Source organism: Lampetra planeri, chromosome 5 (assembly GCF_965212315.1).
Source record: "Lampetra planeri chromosome 5, kcLamPlan1.2.h2, whole genome shotgun sequence".
NCBI lineage: Eukaryota > Metazoa > Chordata > Hyperoartia > Petromyzontiformes > Petromyzontidae > Lampetra > Lampetra planeri.
Window position 1 is genome coordinate 3,392,706 of NC_136111.1, and position 22,677 is coordinate 3,415,382.

Sequence of the window (22,677 nt, forward strand, 5' to 3'; positions counted from 1 at the left end):
CCTCTGCGGTCGTGTAAAAATCCACCAACTCATGAATATTAATGACGGGGGTGGGCCGAATGTGGAGTGACGTCACGTGGGGGGGGAGCCTCATGTGGAGTGACATCACGCGCCGGGACGGACAGATAACTGCTATAATTGGAACCCACGAGCCTCTTTTTAGCAGCTGTTTGGCCATGCGAACAGAAGCTGGGTCTAGTGGCCACATTGCCCTCATGGTAATTTCTGCATAACAATAAGAGAAAGTCCAGGAGCATTGTAACATGGACCGGGAAATAACAGGCACAGCTTCTCTGAGCTACTTCAAACTTTTTTTTTTCAATCAAATAAATCTGAAAGGGTAATAGAAGTTACAAGGATCTTTGATGTGCATTTCAAACGACTGTTAGCTGTTGCCACACTCTTTCACTCGCCATCATACGGAGAGGCAATGAAACATGAAATGCCTGGCTTTGAGCGAGGGATAGAGCTGTCCTCATATCTGTTAGCCACCCTGCTCCACGATGTTCACCAGCGAAAGTTCCACATTTGCATGGTGGAGGTCAGTCTCTTCCTCACAGCAACCGCTGTTAACGTCACGCAAAAATGTACTCATTTTTTCGATCCTGGAGATGTGATGTCCTGCGTTGACCCTTGACTGAGATCTGAACACGCAGCCTTTCAATTGTTGTCAAGTGCCTACGAGTACAGTGCCAGCCAGCCGCATAACAAAAAAATAACAAGCATAAAGGACGTTTAAATTGTTACAAGGGAATGTGCGTGCAGTTGAGCAGACTTTTGTAATCATGCAAACCCCTTTCACACAAGGCTGCTCTTTGTTAGTGGTAAACAGGCTGCAGCCAGTTATGTAAAATTGTTAAGGAGTATATTGTACACATCCCGTGGTAAGAATTGAATTAATGAGGTGACCCAGTGGCTTGTTCTGTTCATAATTGCTGTGTCAGTGCTACTGAGCCAGTCCTGCTGGCACCCACCGGCTCAAATTCAGGCAACCGCAAATGATTTAACCAGAGACCCCCCCCTCCCCAGTGTAGGGTAGTATGATATTCGAAGGGCTTTCTCGTAATCTTCAAAGTTGGTCAACTCCATGCAAGATGATCATGCAAATATAGTTTTTGTCCGCACCGGTACCAAATTGCATAATTGTAATAGTAATAATTGTATTCGTATAGTAGCACTTGTAAGCATTCAGAAGCATCTCGAGATGTTGTACAAGGAAATCATGAATACATAAACAGGAATATAAATTATTAAACATAATCAAGTCAACAAAAATCGGCTTTGGCAGATTGAGCGGCATTGCGCGACACGCCGTGGCACAAGCCGCGTTGCCACCACCGTAACTCCACGCAGGCCGGGGGGGTGGGGGGGGAATTATAACTTGACGTGGAATGACTTCAGCAACAACGCCGATGATCATGATCAATGCAACGCAAGGAAAAACATGGATGGTGATCTATGTGGCGATGGAAGTGCAGATTGTTGCTAAAAATTAAAGGATAACATTATCAGGAAGTAACCATTCGGTAACTAGTCATTGTACTATAATGTTTCGGTCATTCTGGTTCCAATGAAATTGCACTTGTCCATATTTTTTTTTTTATCCAATTAGTTTGGCCATATATTTTTTTATCCAATTAGTAGCTTGTGTACTCGCATACATACGCATGCGCATTTAACAAAGCCATGATCTGTCCACTGTGGATGAAGGCCTCACCATGCTGTCGCCACTCCTCAAGCGTCACCTGACACAAAATCCGTTGATTTCTGTGGAAATCTCATCACTCCCCATCTCCACGGTGCTAACATTCCTGTTGGACCCGTTGCTTCGTTCAGCTGCCACTCCGCCGTTAGTTTGATCGCCCAGCGTCACGCCTGCCGTTTACTTAGGTCGTCCAAAATGTGTTAATTTGCTCAGACACCAAGTGGCATTTGCTCGATGTCTTTGGTCATGCCCAGGCACATGCCGTCTCGTTCCAGCAGCGGGTTTTTTTGTCCCATGATGACATGCCTCCCTCTGCTGGGCACGCTCTGTACTGATGGGTGCAAGGTGCCCCCCCCCCCCATCTTCTTGTAAATCACGTTGCGCCGTGCCGAGCGACCGTTAAGCCCACGCAGTGATTTAATGTGAGCGGTTCTCTTAGATTGTCTCTGCAATGAAGGCGCTCCATTATCGCGGCGCTAATGAACGTAATTGGCTTTCGTGATTGTTTTAACCTTTACGTGCCGCTCGGCGCGTTGAACGGCACATTTTCGCGTCGAAAGCGCCAAAGTCGGTGATGCACACTATTCCCTTTTGGACGTTCTGAGGCAGTCAACTCTGATGCTGTTGAAGTGGTGGAAATTCCACGTTCCTGTGACTGGGCCATAGTTGATTTTAGATTTGCTCTGTTGACCCAAGTGCTATTCACTTTTTTGACAATAGAGGGATGATATTCTGAGTTTACCCTGAACCGGCATTTAAACTCATGTTAATTGTTCGTTGAGAATGTGTCATAATGCCACCCAGCAAGAGTATTGCAAGATGTGTATCTTTGTAATTTTTCGTTCTTAGAGGAATTGGAGATGTTTGAAAAATGGGTCTCGGTGACCTTCAGAAGTCTACTGAAGAGTGACATTCACTGTTTGAAATCGGTTATTTGAAAAATAAAAGTGTATGCATGAACATTAAAATTTAAAGGTGGCGGCAATGCCCTCTGAGACCCCTGGCATCGCAATTTTAAACCAATCGGTGAATTAACATTTAGTTTTCATGATCAATGTTGTCTGCATTGTAGCAAAAAAGTGGTGTTCATTTTACCGTCCCCTGAAAAGATGAAAATGCAGATAGGCCTATTTATTTATTGTGTGTTTGTTGTCTGCATGTGTGCATCTGTGTGTAATTCTCTCTGTATCTGTGTGTGGGCTGTTGCTTCAGTCTCAGAGCGACGAAAATGACCACGATCTGTCGGATGAAGAAGAAGAAGAGAGTGAAGAGGTGGAAAAGGAAGTGAAAGAGGTGCGTCCAAAGGTGCTAGCACGTTCCCCTGAACACACTTCACACTCATTATTCCTCTGCTTACGTTGCTCCACAGTTCCCGCCGATGTCTTCAAAGTGCTGCCACTGTTGCGCCTACCACAGTGATGGTACTTCGTTTTATCAGCACCGGAGATATGATGTGCTTAGCTCTGAGCAGGTCTTAGAGGGTCAGCTGTGTTGCAGTCGAAACGTCGTGATCATTTTATTGTTTAATATTTTTATTATTTTATTTTTTCCCTTCTACGTGACTTTGCCGAAAGAACCAAGAATATGCTTGTGTAACTAAGATATGGACTGTACAACATCTATACCGTCATAGGATGCCCATGAAATCGAGGCTAGCACCTCCATTGGGAACCTTCCTGCTGAAATAAATAAATGCAATCTATCTTTGGGGATTGAGTTATCACTTGGAAGGCCTCGCAACACCAGGCGCATAGGTCTGCCACTCGGACGTCACGAGCAACCATTTGACTTGTCAAATCTCAAGTGATTCATTGAGATATGCGTCCGAGTTAAGTACGTAATTGCCTCTGCCCGTGGTTCAAACTCGAGTGCCAGCGTACCCATTTAAAAGTCTGGCACTCAAGAGGCCCCAATGATTAACTTTCGCCTTGCCAATAATCCAATTTGTTAAGGTGAAAGAGCCTATCGCGAGACGTTCGTGTATTCTGTGTTCGGCGCGAGCGCCAGACTGGGTCTTGCGTCCCACATTCAAAACAGGGGTGTAAACTTTTAATGTCTGGGATTGCCACCGCTGCTGGTGTTTACGCCCGGTAGCAGAGTCGATCGTCGTGTTTATGAAGCCAAGTCTGAAATTACTTTCACGGTTTTAAATGAAACGGGCACAAAGCCTACTCTTCTGCCCTCCCTGCCCCTCGGCATTAAATGGACCGTGCTTCTCAGCGTGCAGTCTTTAAGCGATGCAGGAAAGGCACATCCCTGTGTTGGTGTAGGGATGCAAAGCCCAGTCTGGCATGATGACACAAGGAACCAGGGTCGTCCTTGCAAAAGAGGGAATGTTGTTTCATTAGTCTCAATGGGTTTTTCGTTGTTCATCTCGTGGTGAAATCAAGGGTGCGCGCGTACGTACGCGACTGTGTTAATAGGGGTGGTGGCAGCGTGCGACTGCTGTAAGATTGGCGAGTGAGCGGGCACAGTGCGCGAATGGCTCGTGCCATGGCACCAATCTCGATGCGTGGGGCGAGCTCACGTGCATTACTCTGCTGCAGTGTCAAGGTTGCCAAAATGCAAGGTGACTGAATGAGTTGCCCAGCGATACTTAACCTCGGAACATTTCACTCGTCAGAGCCATCCTGTACAAAATTTTAAGTAGTTTTCAAAATGTTTCAATGCTCAAATGTAGTTGGAACGGCCTTCTTATTTGTTCTGGTTCTCAACCAGTGGTCAAAATGCTTTCTGCCTATAATTGGGGGAAAAATCTCTCTGTTGAACTGCCACTATTGACTTACAAGTAGTCCTAATTTTTCAACCCCAAAGCGATGATAATTGACCATCTGAAGATAATTTTAACTTACAAACGTACCATTTGTGGGTTGCGTGCTCTAATTATCGTTCCACGGGTCCAGATATATTGCTAAATTCTCCTAATTGTAATTGACCTGCGGTTGGTCAGAAAAAGCCTCAATCGGGTCTCAAGATTATTTTAGGAGTGACCCTGCTTGAGATGTTTATTCAGTTCCTCGTGAGACGAAACTGGAAGGGAAAAAAACCTGCACATGAATGGCTAACTCTGAAAAACCCTCATGCTCACAGATAGGCCTGGTTTGTGTCATGATTAGTACTCACAATCTGAAGGTTTTGAGTTCACATCTTTTCAGCAGACGTGATCATTTCCCTGCGGGTCAACAGAGGGGGGGGGGGGGGGAAACTCTTTGTGAGAGGTTGACGGTGATCATTCTGTGCATAGATTGGCCCCTGTCGTAACAATGTGGACATTTTCACAACCATCTTAAAGTGGTTTCGAGTTGAACACCTACGCAGTGCTATTTGTTGCATAGAGAATTGTTGAATAGACAGATCAGCTGCCTACTTGTACTCTGTCTACTTCCCATCATGTTGGGAAACCTCCAGAGGCATTTGTCATTAACATACAAACCACTGCTTACCAGATCATGACATTTACACCCAGTTCATTTCATATAATCGCTTGCATTTGTATTGACTTTGATGACAGATGTGATGTATTTATTTTCTGTAATTTTCGAGGGAAAGGTGTAGCTGTTGCGCAAGTCCCTGAGCTCAGAAGTATGGTAAAAGAAAATCCCGGTCACCCACGGTTGGCTACGTGCGGCGTGAAAGAAGTTCAACATACGTACGCACATGGCATTGGACTGCCTTGAGCAATGGATTGACCAAGGGGCTGTGAATGATTATTTTTTATTTTTAGCAAAAAGGATTTGCTCTGTCCCACTATGGTTTGATGTAAAGTTAAACCAGATGTGAGACGACACTGCCTCAGATTTACTGCCATATTTGGTGTTTTTTGCCCAGCACTCCTGTTTGGTCAGAGATTTTCGTCTTAATTATATTTCATCTTATTTAAAGACACGCGCAATGTGTACCAATGCCGTTCCCATGATTGGGCATTATTATCACAGTGGTCGTTGACGGTGAGCTGCATTATCTTTCTGTATAATTCCATCTTCCTAAATCTCTGCCGGGTTTCAGCCGTGTCGCAGGTTCGTTAGCTAGAACCTCGGCGCTAGGGAGTTTCTCGTTTTTTTCAGCAGCGTGTTAGGCACGAAGACTGGACACCCCCGCAGCCTTAAGATTCGTTTTTTAGAAACTCAATGGGATGACCGTTATAAGGCATGAGACTATACACCGGTGGAGCAGTTGTCAGGAGGAAGTGAGTGTGTCGGTAATGGACGACTCTGTGTGTTTGGTTATGAATGTGTGTAATGTGTCGGGAGTTTTGAGAAGTAGGTCAAGTGAGATGTCTTGCTTTAGGAGGGCAGGTTTTTTTGATGGACTATATAAAAACGCTTGGGAGGAATAAAATCATAACTTAAGTATAAAGATAGCGGTGCCTGGGTCCGGGAGTATTTATCTGCATTATTGTGTTGGTCAAAGAGCTGGACTGATAAAACAACTACAAAGGACGCTTTTGGTCTTTTACGTACACGTGCATGCAGAGATTGCTCGAAATTTAATGCAGGATATGATTCGAAATGGTACGTGGCAGGAATTGTAGATTTAGTGAGGAAAGGTTGGTTGCCATCGATGGGACGTGTGTGTGCAGCATGCAGAAGCAAAGGCTAAAGAGACGGGCATTGGTGTGTGCATTCAGAGGGTGTCACATATAGGGGTAAACTTATAGCTAGATGGTGGCATACTGTCGATGTGGTCCTTGTAGCTCAAGCAGTTGTGACCTTCATCAGTTGTGGGATCTGGTTGAAGAACTTAATTGCAACATGTGGTGGCATTAGCGGCATTGTGTTTGAATTTTTGTTTTTACCTTGGCCAATGCTTGTACGATGGTGTGAAGCATCATTGTGACGGATCACTGGTGAGGATCGCGTATTCACGTTGGCATCCGATAGCTTTTAATGAAGTACCATGCGTAACCACATTTGTCTTCTTAGTTCCGATGTTTTGACTGCTAATTCTAAGCAATGCATTGCAGGCTTGGTACATGCCGTACTGAGTTCAGCCCTGCCCTTATGAGAGAATGATGCAGAGGGTGCATTGTTTACAGTCTACGATTCGGCCGTCCCAACAGCAGAAAAGGCTCTTGGTGCCTCATCCTGTGTAGAGGAGTGATCTCTCGCCGAGGCGAGGCAGCATGCTTGGGTCTCATTCTAGACAACCCCATCCAAATGCAAATCCTGATGTTGCCGTTTCCTGATGGCTTGCATCCATTAATTGTTTAATTTTCCACGCACCGATAACATTTAAAAAAATTAAAACTACTCTGAATCGTAGCATCTGTGCAACAGTTCCACGGGCCACTCCCACGACCTTGCATGTACCACTAGTTGTCCGTGAACCACGAGTTGGGAACTAATGTTTTAAGCGGAGTTGGTGATTCGAATGTCACTGCTGCCAGGTGGTTACAAAAGTCTGTTGGATAGTGGACATAGAAACACCGCGACTGGAGATGGCAATAAAAATAGTCTGATGTGACGACTTGCCAAAAGAAAGGACATTTAAAAGTGTCGGTGTCATTTAAAGACCGATTGTGAAACTTGCCTACGATCAGTTCATAACATTTTTGCCATAAGCCCCGTGGATATCACAGGAAGAAATTTTTAAGTGAAAACACGCTACCGTGTATTATATTTATCTATAGACTGAGTTTAATTAGTTGGGAAGTAATTACCCAGGCCAAGAGGGATCACTGGAGGAGAACCACGCCCATAGCTCATCTCGCCAATTTTGACGAATTTTTGCAAAACTGGTTTTACCCAACCAGTTTTGATGACCACATGGCCCATGAGCTTCAATTTTAGATCAACTCATCCACCCAGGCCCTATATGGAGTGAGATCTCGCCGTACAAACATTTTGCAACGGTATTGTATTTGTTTTAAATATTAAAAGCTCTCCTGCAACTATAGTTACTTAATAAAAATCTCTATAGGCTGACTTGTTTGCAATAATATTGAATGTATTTTAATACTTTTTAAGCTGCCTGTCACTTTGGGAACGTTATCGCCTGTGAAAAGCTACTTGTTTCCCTGCCCACCCAACAATGTTTCCAACTCGTGGCCATGCAGCTGTGAGATTTGGAAGACACGTGGTGGAACCGTGGTGAAGCTGTGACATTCACGTTGCTCACCCCGTAGAGCTTAGGAGTCTGCATGGCTCTGCAGGGCTTGGCAGGGTGAAATTAATACTTCTTGATGCAGTTGCAAACCTGTTTTGCTGACCGCATGGAGCTGTCAAGACTCAAGACGGCTCGGGCTATTTTCCATTTAGATCTTAAGTACGTGTGCAATTTGGCACAAAGTAACACAAAACAATATAATATTTTCTGTGTGTAGCGTAGCTCTGCAGTATTTGTAGCTTTGTTGCTGGGACACGTCTTTTTTTTTCCAGCTGACTGTTGAATTTTTTGTCAATCATTTTTATTATTTTCGTAAAAGTCAAATTCGTAATTGCTGATCGCACTGTTGACACGCTCGCTTGTGTGCAATTTTCCTTGGGGTTTGGCAAGAAACCATTCCACGCTGCGGATAGGGTTTCTCTTACAGTCTACCATCGCATGACGTCTGTTAGCTTGCTTTAGCTCTTTACTCTGGAGGCTTCTCGCTTTTGTCGCGAGCATTTTTGAGGGTGTGTGCTCTGCGTGTGTAGGCGTTGGCGGTGGTGTGGCGATTTGGGGCCCAGTCCCAACAAGGCGCAGCTCTTTGATCAGGAAATAGGTGTGCGCAGTGTCGTGGCGTCGGTCTGCTGTTGTGTCGTGTGTCTCATCGTGTGAGCTCCAAGCGCCATGAGGAGCATCTTTCACAGGTGACTGACTGCTCGTAGTATCCAAGTTGCACGCTGGCAGTGCCCTTTCGTAAAAGATTGCCACACACACCCGATTGAAGAAACTCAAGCGTGTCTCGTATCGTAGACGAGTAATGCTGAAGTTATTTTGTTATGTTGCTGTGTCTCGGTAAAGTTCTTAAATGTGAGCCTTGTTTACAGTATGAGGAACATGCCGCCCTTTGTGATAGTTTGCGTGTTGTGGCCTAGGCCTTGTGGAGGTGTTCAATTGCTGTTTGTTTCTCTGCTTGTCACTGTTTGTATATATATGGATAGTGTGGTGAGGTCGGAGTGCGCGACTCGTAATCAGAAGGTCAATTCCCACACCGGCTACAAGAGCCTGTCATTCCTCAGGGCTCGAGTAAATGAGTTACGTTTTTTGGAAGTCAGCAATGACTTTCATTTGGATAAGCTGACCTCTGGCATCAATGTGGAATTTCCCCCACTGGCTCAGAACCGCCGGTGGAAATGACTGCTCCTGAATGACTCCTTCGAATTTCTTTATTGGATGCCAACCCTTTTTGAGCTGTGTATGCGAACATACACTGTGTAAAGGGAATACTTTACACCGGAGAATGTATGCCGCCTTTCGAGATTGGGCCCTTGGCATCCCCCCCCACCGCTGCGCCCCCCCCCCCACTGTCTAGCTTCCTAGGCTGCAGATGGCGCTGCTGAGCTATTGACTTTAAGGAAGACTAAAAGATGAAGCCACCGACTTAAATATTTTGAAATAACTTGTAATTTTCCACTACAGGGAGAAACCATAAAGGATAATCCAGAAGAAAATTAATGTGTCGTGTCTAAGAGAAGAATGCCTTTAGAAAGATACCTTGGTTTTTAAAATATATATACACAGTCAATTCAGAGTGTCTCCTGCTCAAACAAACATTGGGCTGATGATCATCTCTGTAGACAAATGTTTAAAATCCCACGTTCATACGGCACAGGCCGGTATCTCTTCTGGATGACAGCTGTTGACGTAGAATGATATTCATCGACCCTGGAGGAGATGATATGTTGAGTCAACCCCGAGCCGAACTTTTGAGTTTCTGGTTGTGACGTGAGCACTCCATGTACATTCCGCCCCTGCCACCGGAGTGACGCAATCATTGAATACGTGTACCCTACTTGAAAGGGTATAAATGACCTATTAAGGTAAATATATGTACACAGCTACTATATTACATGCTCGCCTGCACACGCGTTGTGTGTGGGCCCGTGCCAAAACGTGCATAAGTGCCTGCGTGATGTAAAAATAAATATATCTGTGAACTCTACTGCAGTGTCCTTCAGAGGTGTGTGCAGGATGCACTTCAGGGATGGATTGTTCTTTTTCAGAGCCATCATTGTCTTGTGTATTGCTCTGTGTGATGAAGGTGCTTATTCTCGGTAAAGTGCGGCTTCAGCAACCTTTATAAGATGGTTTACAGTTATCAGGGTGGGGACCCAAGCGTGGCTAGAAGGGGTTACTTCCGTTGCTTGTAAAATGCGACTACAGTAAACGTCTGTGCTTATACCGAGTTAATTTGATAGTGAACAGAATCCCCCGGGAATGTTTCGCAAAGCGGAGAGAGCTTTGATGCTACCATTGCAACTGCCTTGTTTAGTTTTAAGTCCAAGCACAAGCAGAGGTTTTGTTGGCAGGCATCGTTACATGGTTGCTGCTGAATGCTGGCGTGCGTTCGGTGTGTGCAGTTAAAAGTTTAGGATTTGTTTGCTTGTAAGTCAATTAAGGTGCTCTGGTAGAAAGTATGGAATACATCAACTGGATTTTTTTTTCAGATCGTTAAAGCTACTGATTACAGCTGGATGTGATCTGTTTTCTCTCTCCAAAGGGTGGTATATTTCAAGCAATTTTGGATAGAATGGTTAATTTTATTTGCAAAACGTACCCTATAATCTCCTTTTCAGAAATTCATTGCAACGGTCTCAAAATGTCTAAAGGAATGTAGTTGATAAAAGTAAATGATGTAAGAATTGAATGAAACTAAATACATTTATTTTATCCAGGAGAGCCTCACCTAGTCTCTCTAGACTGTATTTTTTCAGGAGGGTTTTACATTGGAGTCTTTGTCCAGTTCGTGAATGGAAACCCACACATACCAATCCATTAATTCCCCTTTTTATAACCAGACGAGGGCCTGATGAGACCAAGTCTAAGTATTCGGCAACCTGCTCATGCAGAGTAAAACTCTCAAACAAGTACACGGACACTGCAGGAACCCACTTGCTCTACTGCCATCGGCTCGCCATGTCGCAGTCCAGCCGCAACGGAGTTGTAATAGGCTTGCGCTGTCGCGCCTAACCGTGTTGAATTATTCGGTTTATTGTCGGTGGCTTTTCGCAGCAATGGTTGCGAACATTAGAAACCCGTCCAGCCTTGCGGGGTTGCAGTGGGGTGGGGGAGCGGTGGAGGAGATGAGGTGTTGGTATGCTCGTGAAGAACTTGAGAGTGATTTAAATGAGGATTTGTTTTACAAGCAGTGACGGCACTGAAATCTGGCGATAGGAAAGTGCTTCAATCAAAACTGTTCACTCAGCAGAAACATTTAAGTACTTTTTGAGTAAAAAGCCCATGACATTTTTTTATCAGAAAGATGATAATAATAAAGGGTCTTGAAAATAAACTTTTGCATTAATGTAAATCCGGCAGATTACGACTCACTTCTCCGCCGTAATTGACTGTAATCCTGAAGCTGACATCACATTATTGTAGTTGAAATAGCCGTGCTGAATTGCACTCCAAAAGTTAGACGCTCGCTCCTTGCGGCATTAGCGAAAGGCCATGCCCAGGCAAGCCGGACGCGTGGGGCACGCACGCAACCTAAACTGAAAATTTCCAGCTGAATCCGTGGCTCTTTCAGCCCCCCCCCCCCGCATTGTCATGGGGCTTATCGGAGAGAGGCCCTGTGAAGTGCTGGGCCATGACACGTTTTGTCGCGCTTAATTGCTCCGTTGGCAACTACCACCAACAACCATCACGATCACCATCACCACCACCACACACCACATGGGCCGCCACTCCCCCGCATTAGGTAATGGCTGCTTCATGTCTCGGGCATTGTTCTTGCCGCCCTTTGCCTTAAATGGCCAGAGGCGCCGTCACGGAGCACAATGGGCGGGTTCGGGTCACCCGTGTTGCAGGCAGGCTCTGGCAGCAGGTGACGCGGCGGAGGGAATTGAAATGGCGAAAGGTTTTTTTTTCTTCGTTCCTTAATGTCACCGTGACTGTGACAGGTATAGGGTTATCGAAGGATTACGTGTAAAGAAAGGCATTTTTTTTGGTATATAGCGATCCCTTTACCCGAGGGGCGCAAGCGATCGTGTGTTGTCCTGCTATCGCCAAGGTAAAAAAATATATAATAATAACAACAACAACACTATGTGCTATCACTGTCTCTCTGTTGTCCATATCTGTTCAGAAATCTGCTTTTCGCGTTTTGTCACGTTGTTGCTTTGAGAGAAAAAAACACAAACTTTCGGCGCTTGCGCGGGCTCGCACGTGCGCGCGTGTGTGTGTGTGCGTTGTGCCTAGTGTCGTGTAGCGGTTAGCACGCTGTGCTCAGAACCCGGCGTCCCGGTTTCGACTCCCGCTCACGGCCAACACCAGTGACGATTATCTGAACCGGTTCTGGGCCTCCTAGGGCGAACTCGGCCTCAAATGAGTACCTGGTGCGGTGTGTAAACATCTTCACGAGGGAGGTGCTCCCTAGCAGCACTTGGCCCAACAGTTTGTTAAGGCTATACAGGGGATATTTTTGTGCTAGGGTACACATGTCCGTGTACTTCCGTGCGTCTAAACCGTGTACGTGCTCGCCAAGAGGAATGTGGGAAAGTAAACGCCGAGGAGGAAGTGGATGATGGTGGGTGCGCTTGTCCTTTGTTCAAAGTTGTCACGAGTCGATCCCTCTTGAGTCGTCTACAACGGGAGGCCCACATGGGTTCTCACCGTCTGCGCTGTCAGATCCCTTGTACTGCGTTGTTACAGTGTGGCCTTGTTATGCTTGTTTTCACATGGAACTGTATATCACCTAACGCGTACGTTTTTATCCCGTCTTGTTTTGCAGCCCGACAAAACCACAAGGTACGTTTCAATTTTCTGAATTAATTTCTTACTTGGCAGTAGTTACGATTTTCTAAAAACTTGGAACGATGCTGCTTCATTAAAAGTTGAAATTTTTTGCCACGAAGAGACGCTTCGCCAATCAGTGTGGAATTGTTTTGATTGTGTTCAAATTACAATTGCCATACTCTCTGGGTCTTTCGGTAAAGTCACATAGTTAGAAAAATCATTTTAAAAAATCACGACGTTTCGATCGCAACACAAGCAATCGTCCTTGGGTAAAAAATATGTGTTCACCTGAGGACGATTGCTTTTTCTACCTACGCTTTCTACCTACGATTTTTCTATCTATGTGACTTTACCGAAAGACCCAAAGAGTATAAATTCCTGAAGTCACGAAATCAATAAGTCAAGATTACAATTATCGTTTACTATGCTTATGTAGAACTGGCACACCGTAGGGTTTGCCACTTTGCAGGAATTTACAATTGCAACATTTGATCGAATAAGAATGCGAGATCAAACATTCGCTTTGAAAATATATATATAGTGCTGTATTCAAATCGGAACACCTTTTGTCCAACTTTTTCTTGTGTTCTAAATAGTTTTCAGTGTTAAAGGGTATGGGGAGCCACTGTGTGGCTTGATGCTTTAGTTCCAGGACACCCAAGTTTATGGCCAAGACACATGAGAGGAGACTTGTGAATGCTTCACAGCCAGTCCGAGCCCATGAATTATGTATTCATCATTTTTATTATCCCTGTGGGAGTAAGTGTAGCGGCAACCCGCATCAATTAATTTGCCCCTTTTCGAAATTAACTTTTGCGCATCTCTGCTAAGCAGTAAAAAAAGTATCTTCATTATAATTCACCACAGTCGCCTGAAATCTATTGTTCCTATCGTTTGGAATTAAACCTCAAGCGACCAAGCCTGTTTGTGCGGGAGGGGGGGTGGGTGTTGTGGGGGAGTGTCGTGTTTCTGTGGTAATTGTTCACCGTGGCTCTCCGGCACCGCGTTTGCACGTTTGCACCATGGTTTGTGTGACCCCCCCCACCCCACCTCTGCCTGCTGTGCCCCCATTGTAGTTCCATCCTCCACTCGGGCCCTATCCCCGTCCGTCGCCCTCCCTGGCCTGGCCTGTTGGGCAGTGGGTTGTAAGTGGTTTGAGCCCGGGATAAACGAGTCCTTTTTATTACCTTTTCTGCCGCTTTCCTGTCCCCCCCCCCCCACCTCTTGCAAATCGATCCAGGGTTCTGTCACAGCCTTTGAGAGGGGCTGTGTTAGCCCAGGTGCTGGGCCAATTAGCAGTTTACCTTCCACAAAGGGGCATCCATCCAGTCCCATCTGCTATGTTGGGCGAAGTAAAAAAAAATTAAGCCTCAATTTTTTGAAGGGGCTTTGGAAGGCTTTTGCTTATTGTGTTTGGCATTGATGACCAGCACCATAAAAGAGCACGAGATGCATTTGTTGTTTATCCAGGCACCCCAAAGCACCCGCAGACGTTATTGCAGCCCGCAATAATTCACTCGTGAGATAAGCAAGCGTTGTAAATTAAAACACAACTGCAAAAAAAATACCTTGGAAGGTAAACTGTTTTGAGCTTGCTGACGTTTTTTATGTCAGACCCTGCCATTGCTTTTCGAGGACAGGCTTTTGGGCTTGTCTGTGCTGCTGGCGTTACCGCCAATGGAAATTCCCCGGGGCCAGGCAGCAGTGCGCACAGCGCGCAGACAGCGTCGTTACGACTTATCCATAGCAGCAGCTCTTTGCTTATGCTCTAAAGGATCAGCATTTCGTCTTCCTCTCCGCAGGAGCGTAATTGGTCATGGAATGGAACTTTGATTTTGCGTTTTTTTAAAGCATCCGTAGACATGCAGACTCGGGCTGTTTTGCTTTGAGGATTTTGCAAGCGTTTGAATTCCAGGCATCTCGTTATATTTGACGATTCTCTTACCAATTACCGCGAGTGGAAGACGTCCGTGATAACGGTGACGGTGAATTAACCCTGGGGAGAAGAATAAAACGGGCCTCGCAAATTAAACATGGGTCTCGTGGTAACAACGACATGAAATGCATTTGGGTTTGTTTGCAACAACGAAAACCAAATAACAAAATGCAACCCCCCAAATGCATTTGAGCCGCTTTTTTGTTTACATCATCAAAATGAGTAGCGATGGCTATTTTCTTAAAATTTCTGATTTGGTTAAGCTGGTGCTTAAGCTGGTATTTGCAATGAATATATCGTTAATGGGAAGAACACTTTATTCAGCTTCATTACTCAATCCTGAACCATTGTCTCACATGAAGAGGTTGTTCGGGACAGATGAGCATCACACGTAAAAACTGGGTTTACGCTCGTTGAAAAACCAAAGATCGCAATGTGTCAATTTGATTGGCTGCCGTAAAACTGATGATTATTTTTGCCTTGTATCACATGGTCCTTTGGCCTGTCCTACAGTGAGTGGAGCTATGTGAGAGACTTCATCAGATTTAATGCATTCACTTTGTTGACATCATGAGTCCTGATAACTTTTCCTACAGCGTACGCAGCTAACGCTGCTCGATTTAATTGGTCAATGAAAGGATCGTTGGGGCCTGCCGTGGATGCGAATGGCAGCTACCAAATTGAATTGGGTCAACGGAAACCCAAACCAGCTGCTGCAGTTGGTTAAAACGAATACAAATGTCGTGACGTTTTTAACTAATTGGGACCAGAAACGCTCATAGATGAAAGTGTGGATTGGATCAAAATTGATGTAGATGAACTCTGATTACCCTTTGTTGGAGAAAAATTCCACATCAAAAGGGCATCACTTGGGTGATAACTCAGGGCTAAACATAGCTACAGACCTTAACTCGAAATTGTACAAGTTTATGTGTGTTCCGAATGAGAAAAACATAAGAGGTTTTGCTTTAATCTAAATGTGCCTTGAACGGCATTTCAGAGGCATCCGTTACCAACATGCTCGCAGCGATCAACCATTGAGTCCAAATAATTGGTGCCAATCATTGCATCCACACAACATCATTACAATCACACCACATCATCGCATCCACATGTGCGCAACCACACAATGCGAACGCATGCACGCACACATACACACACTCGCATGTCACACCTCCTGGAATGCATGCACACTCGCGCACACTTGCACGCAGGTTCAACACAGTAGCGACGAGCACGAGCCTCTCGGAGAACTACAGCGAACGGTACGCAGATCGGATGAGAAGCGTAACGGCATCCCGGCCTGGGCGGCCCGTGCCCACCTTGGCCCCCGCCCCGCAGCCCACGGAGCTACCGGACACAAAGGACTACCGCAAGGTAACGGCCAAATCACGATGCAAACAGTACACCACGCACTGTCTATTGTTACTACACCGCATGCTGTCGATAGGGCACCACTGTCCGCTGTTGGTACACTGCCTCCCCCTATCTAAACGTCAATCTCACCGTACTCCAGAGGTCGCAATCGGGTACCCGATACCCGGCTACCCGTACCCATATGGGGTACATGTACCCGTTTGCGACCCTGGTGTGGCCGGGTACGGGTAGGCCGTGAGTCACTAGTGAGTAACCGTTTGTCACTCATTTCGGGTAGGGTACAGGTAGGGAACGGGTACCCGTACCCGGCCGGGTACGGGTACAGGTACCCATTTGCGACCCTGGTGCGGCCGGGTACGGGTAAGGAATCAAACCCCGTTTGCGACCTCTGCCGTACTCTAAATATCGATCGGAAACACCTCACACTGCATCTACCGAATGCACCCACACCACAGTGTATCGATGACAAGTGGTTGTGCATTACCGTGGCACTTTTTGTTTTGTTTTACACATCCTCTATTTTAAAATCGAGATTTTATTTTATCCTCGGATTCCCAGTGGAGTTTTACCCCAGTGAAATACTCAATTCCAGACTGATTGATGTTATCTTAATAATGTCCTTTCTTTTGTGCAAAAAAATACCTTGCTGAGCCTTAAGACTTGTCCTTGAGGGTCTTGCATTGGTCCACACGGATGGCTCTGGAGCCAACACGTTGCACCGCCATCACATTCCCACTGTGTTAGCCAAGCGGTGTGGCAAACCTCGGAGCCCGTAATGATTTCGGTGTATTCCATCGAACCTCGCTACAACGAGCCCAGCGAGGCCTTCGCTTGCGGCCCGTCAATTGCGTCGGACCCTGAGCCCCCCCCCCCCCCCCACCGTGTCTCCCTTCCCTGCTCGTAGCTGTATGAGCAGATGAGGAAGGAGAACGAAGAGATGAGGAAGAAGTTGCGGGACGCACAGCTGCAGCTGGCCGAGACCAAGGTGCAGCTGGAGAGGGTGACACAGGTGAGTGGGGGTGACGCGTCATCAACTGAAGCAACACCCCTCCTCACACCCCTGCTCAGAGGACAGTGGCCAGTGGCACGACTTGTTGTGCCAGACGAAAATGCAAAAAATTAACCCGTAAAAACAAAGTTTTTCACTATAAATCCTTTATATGCGTGGCAGCTAGAGTCCTCTCGTCCTCTGGCTTGAGATGGCTGCCACCTATGGGTCAGATGATTGCATGCCAGCATTAAGCAATTGGTAATTAAATATAATTTTTTTGTCCTAAAAAGTGTAAAATTTTGAAAAAAATTTTCACGAACATTCATTGTCACGCACAACGAGTCTGTGTGGAAAATGTCAGCTCGATTGGATCACGGGAAGTGGGTTAAAAAACGACCGAACGATTTGCACGGTCGTAAGCAAGCAAGCAAGCGCGCAAGTGAACTTAATATAAAGGATTTAAAAATATGTATGGGGTGGGTGGAAAGTCTCTACTATAGCCCTTCAACTCTGAGTCAAGTCGACCTGTGTAACCCTTTCCCATTCCGAGACGTCTGCAAGCTTTGCGGGGTGGGTCCTGTTCACTGCTGAATTTCAGAACGCGCAAGCAGTTAGCGTTACGTTTTATTTAGAGAGGCGTAGCGCCATTGTTTTTAAAGACATTGTACTCATCGCAGAGAACTGTCGCGCACATAATACAGTTTTTTTGGGTTAGATCGCGCACATATATAAATTGTGTCGTTAAAACCCGCCACCACCCGACACAGCCAACTAGTAAGGGTTGTCACGTAAACAGAACGTGGCCAATTCGTCACTAGTACAGCACACCGGTGTGTTGCAGAGCCAAGCCACAACATTTGCAATCTGAGTACGATGTTTCGCCAGTACTAACAACTAGCTTCATCAGGCAGCAGCCAGATTTGTGGAGAAGTCTGTTTCGTTCCTTATATAGAGGAATAGATGTGGTGACCACGCTTCTGTGCTCTTGCGCTCTTGCGCAAAGCGTGGTCACCACATCTACGCCTGATGTACATGTGTGTCATCGGGATGGAATTGGAAGAAAAACTGTTGACATACACGTACGTCATCGGAATGGGGAAAGGGTTAATACAAACCTCTACATCTGTATGTTGAACTTCTCTTGCACCATACATAGCCAACCGTGCGATTCTTAGGTGCTGGGGAATGATGATGATGATAATAGCTTTTGTCTTTATGGTTTGTTTGGAGTGGTAGGTTGATTTACGTCTCAGAATTTAGCTGCTGGCTAGAGGATGTGACCATTTAATGTTTTTTTTCCACGAGATAGGTGGGCACATGAGTAGAGGGAAGATTGCACTGGCCAGATGTGCTGTAGGAATAGTGTTCAAGATAATTACGTAGCTTTGACAGGTTGTTGGACGAAACAAAAAAATCTGAAGTGTCTGTTCATTGCTAAAATATATAAACATTTCACTCATTGGCCACTTAACCATCTGAACCACTGACTTTTTGACTTCCCATTATTGTTATTGTAATGCCTCGGCCATCACGCGTTGTTCTCTCGTTCATGTGTTACGTTGGCCGGGTCTGATTGTTGTGAATCTAGCGTGTCGTTCCATCGATGTCGCAACTTGCTCGCTATTGGCCCTCGAGTGGGGCAGGTCGATGGCATTCGGCGGGCGATGTGATGAGTCGTTGCTGAAGGCAGCGTGTCACTGTGTAGTTTGTATGCCACGCTGTCACCATGAAGTCATCGCGTCCAAATCAATCACTTGAATAACAAATCGTTAATCGTGTGACAATTCACCCTCCCACCTCGTAATTTGTTGAATTGTTACAAATGAGTTCAATCTTGATTTGCCTACTTCAGCAGTTTATTTTCTTGCTGTGGCTGTCCCACCTGATGACGATTGCTTGTGTTGCGATCAAAGCGTCGTGATCTATTATTTTTCTACCTACGTGACTTGACCGAAAGAACCCAAAGAGTTACAAATGAGGTTGCACGGTTCCATTATTTTGTTAGAACTGTCTTGTTTGTATGTTTAACACGTAGGCTTTCGCAACCAATATTATTCATAATAAAGGTTTTTGGGTTAGATCATCACGTTATTTATAAATGTGTCGCATCCCTCCACCACCCGACACGGCCAATCAGTAAAAAATGTGTCACGTTGACAAGACAAAATAGTTCGCTATATTAGCCCACCAGTGTGTTGAAGAGTGAATCCACAACATTTACAATTTTTGAGTACGACGTTTCGCTGGTAATTACATTCAGCATCATCGAGGAATTTAACAGAATATTGCCCGATGATGCTGGATGTAATTACCAGCGAAACGTCGTAGTCAAAAATACTAAATGTTGTGGATTCACTCTTCAACACGCCGGTGGGCTAAAGTAGTGAACTATTTTGTCTTTTGTTAACGTCACACATTTTTTACTGATTGGCTGTGTCGGGTGGTGGAGGGTTGCGACACATTTATAAATGACGTTATCTAACCCAAAAACCTTTATTATTGTCTTGTTTGTATATTCGTGCATATTCTCTTTGTTTTGCCCTGTTTTTTATTCGATTATCCTACAGGCCATTCATTAGCCTTAAGGTATATCGATTAGTCTAGAGGTACACATCAAACATAATGGTTTTGACCCACAATTCGATGTATGTATCGTGAACAGAAAGATAATTTAGAATCGATGAATTGCTCCTTGTTGACAGATTACCCGTAAAGTTAAAGGCATATTTGCAAACGACCTGGTGACTCTCAATGGTTCTGCCTCCCCTCTGCTATTTTTTATTTTTCTGTCACAGAGACAAGAGCGTTTTGCTGACAAGACGTCGCTGTTGGAGGCAGAGAAGAGGGTAAGGTCTTTGCTTTCGCTCGGGACCTGCTCCGTGTGAAAACAGTGCACTAACTTATTTAGGAGGCTGTAAAGAAAAGCTAACGGATAAACTCGGTCTGTGCGCTTGTAAATAACGGAACGGCAGGCTCGCACGCGCCTCCATTAAAGTGACCGACGGGGTCTTCGCTCAATATTGGGGGCGTCGTCGTGAAAAAGTTATTTAAAGGAAAGTGGTTTCCAGAAGGCGAAGGTCACCCTGCGTGGATTGAGGGCCACTCGTTGGATGGATTCGCCATCCCCCGACAGCAATAGCTATCAGTCACTGTGGGCACGGCCAATTATTTAAATCGAATTTTTTTCTTTAAAGTCTGTCTCCTTCCTTTCAGGAAGGCCCCCCCCCCCAAAAAAAAAACATGTTTTAGATAAATACATAGTCCGTGCATTATTCTATATACAATTTTATAAAAAAAAAAATGCCAAAGGTCACTCTCTTCATATTTTCACACTCGTGTTATTTCTCCCTTTCACGTTATTACAACAGCAATGTAATGTGCCGCCACTGGAGTGCCATCGTACTTTCAAATAAGTGTTGGACAGCCCGTGGCGCACTGTGACCTGTTTTTTTTCCCCATTGTAAATTCCTCGCTGCTTGGGGGTGGGGGGGGGGAAGAGTCCCAGCCTTCTCCACTGGATGATCACTTTTGACAACCCATAATGTTGGCACTCTCTTTATGTGGATTTTAAAACAACAACAAAATTGGTACTCAATGCATTGGATCAGGAGTGATGATGGCCACGTGATTAATTACATAATTACTTGTGTGGTTAATAATGAACCAAGGGCAGGTGCCAACTGTCCATCAACCCTCCCGGGTCGATAAAATGGTGACTATCTTGTGGGAAGTTGGGAGTGGTTCTTCTCCGCTGTGACTGCCCTTTGCCATAGAAATGTTGAATTTGTGCAACCTGGCTTGGGGCTGTTGACGGCGATGAGTACGACCAAACATATTTTTAAGTACAGAGGTTCCTTGTCATTAAATCGGGCACGTGGTTATATTTATCGTAATTGCTTCAATCAGTTTGAGCTTGTATGTCTGCTTCCGTGCCTGTTTTTTCTTCAGAAAATAAAAAGTGTTCTTTCTGCCTCGAAATTAGGCGTGCTTGGAGGTCGGTAGAGTTGCGCTTTGAGAGTCGGTTGATGTCGAGGCTTTTCACATTCGTCGTTCTGAGGTTATGGAATATGTAGTCGTTATCATTTGTCATTTACATATAGACATTTTTAAATGCCTCCGAAATATTCGCTCTTTAAAGAAATATTTAACAAGTAATTAAATGTTGGAGAAAATAGTTTTTCCCACGCAGTGAAAATACGTAGGTATTACCTGGTTACATTCATGTACATGAGCTTTCTGCATTTTATTGACGTTTGATATGTATGTTAACACTATGTGATTTGTGCATAGTTGTTGAATGATATGATGTTGATGATGATGATCATGATGGTACAGTCATGATACTTGACTTGAAGTGTCTCACTTATTTGCTGTTTGCATTCATATTTTACCACTAAGAGTAATAGTTGTTATTCCATCACATGAATTGGTGGGAAACCACCTTGTGCAAAGTTTCAGGTTTATCTGCACATTCTTGATTTTGAGCATCACCGCTTCACTGAACCAGGTCCACGTGAAAAGCCACTTCGTTTGGCCAACATTTGTGGCCAGGTAGATGAAAAATAATAATAGAATGAAAATAACTAAGATTTAGTTATTTTCTACGTGACTTTACCGAAAGAACCAAAGAGTATGGATCCTTGCAGAGTCATGAAAACTTCAAATCTAGAATTTGTGGCCAGGTCGCTTCTCAAAAATCGATATAGCTCAGTGGGCCTTACCTGGTAATATATATTAAAAAAAAATCTATATTACTAATAGTTTAAGCGTAGTATTCTACCAATTTAACCTTGGGCATTATCACAGAAATGAGCAGAACTAATATTTCTACATTATTTTTCCAGATTTGTTTGCGCAAATCAAGTGCAGTCACCTTCATTTAGTCACCTTTTCCCTTGAGGCTCGCAATGGAGTAACCATGCTTTTGGGAAGTCAGCAGTGGTTGTTTTATTGATGGGCTCCCCTCTGCCAAAGAAAAAGTAGAATATCCGCCACTGAGTTGCGGATTTCATCGGAGATAAGCACCACCCTGTGTGCATTTTAGAAGGAGGCGTTTTTAAAAAATGTTTTAACAAAGGATGCAGTTTTGGTTGAACAGACTTACAGAAACCGGACGACACGAATGAATGTCCCCTGTTCGTTAAAACCAGGAAAAACGAGCCCTGGAGAGAAAAGTTTCGGAGATGGAGGAGGAGATGAAGGTACCCCGTTCAATTTATTATTCTATTTATCTTGCGCATCGATGTTCATCTGAACATTTCTGTGCATCCACACTTCGCCCTTTGCTTTCCATTATCTACCCTCCCGCCCCTCCCACCTCCTTCACCCCATACCACACTCTGTTGCTATTTGTCTATTACGGGCACCCTTTTAAATTGGCGTACTTTGTAACTACGATCACGACCTCATGTTGTTCTCTTTGCTTTTCACCCCCTGCCCCCCTGCCCCCCCCCCCGCACCTGTTCCCTGCCAACGCTCACGAATCGCTGTCCACACCCCGGCCGATCCCTGCGCTGGCCCACGCTCCACTCCCACGATGACGACCCTTGCGCTCCTCGACGTTGCCCGCCAATGTCTCGTCACTTCCTTCTCTTTCACCCGCCCCTCCACCTCTAAATGCTTCCTCCGTCTGTTGGTCCCTCCACGTGGGGTGTTGCTCCTCAATGCTACATGTCCTCCTCCTCCTCCAACCCCGATCAATGCTCATCATCTGTGACTGTTCTCACCACCGCTCTGCTTCCCTCTTCATACGTGCCTCGTCTTATTTGCACTCCCTGTTTGTGCAAT

The 22,677-nt window shown here is 45.2% G+C and overlaps 1 protein-coding gene across 9 annotated transcripts in view; it reads left to right on the forward strand.

Annotated features, from left to right (window-relative positions):
* LOC144718682 (protein phosphatase 1 regulatory subunit 12A-like) overlaps positions 1-22,677 on the forward strand; it is a 101,987-nt gene that overhangs the window by 73,600 nt on the left and 5,710 nt on the right. For 6 of the 9 annotated variants that reach the window (XM_078594126.1, XM_078594123.1, XM_078594124.1 and 3 more), the window contains 7 exons: positions 2,918-3,010; positions 12,582-12,598; positions 13,663-13,731; positions 15,737-15,899; positions 16,804-16,908; positions 19,686-19,736; positions 22,041-22,091. In XM_078594126.1, the coding sequence (XP_078450252.1) occupies positions 2,918-3,010; positions 12,582-12,598; positions 13,663-13,731; positions 15,737-15,899; positions 16,804-16,908; positions 19,686-19,736; positions 22,041-22,091 (549 nt within the window). The remainder of the gene's footprint in view (positions 1-2,917; positions 3,011-12,581; positions 12,599-13,662; positions 13,732-15,736; positions 15,900-16,803; positions 16,909-19,685; positions 19,737-22,040; positions 22,092-22,677) is intronic. The other 3 variants (XM_078594127.1, XM_078594128.1, XM_078594129.1) reach the window with 3 other exon arrangements.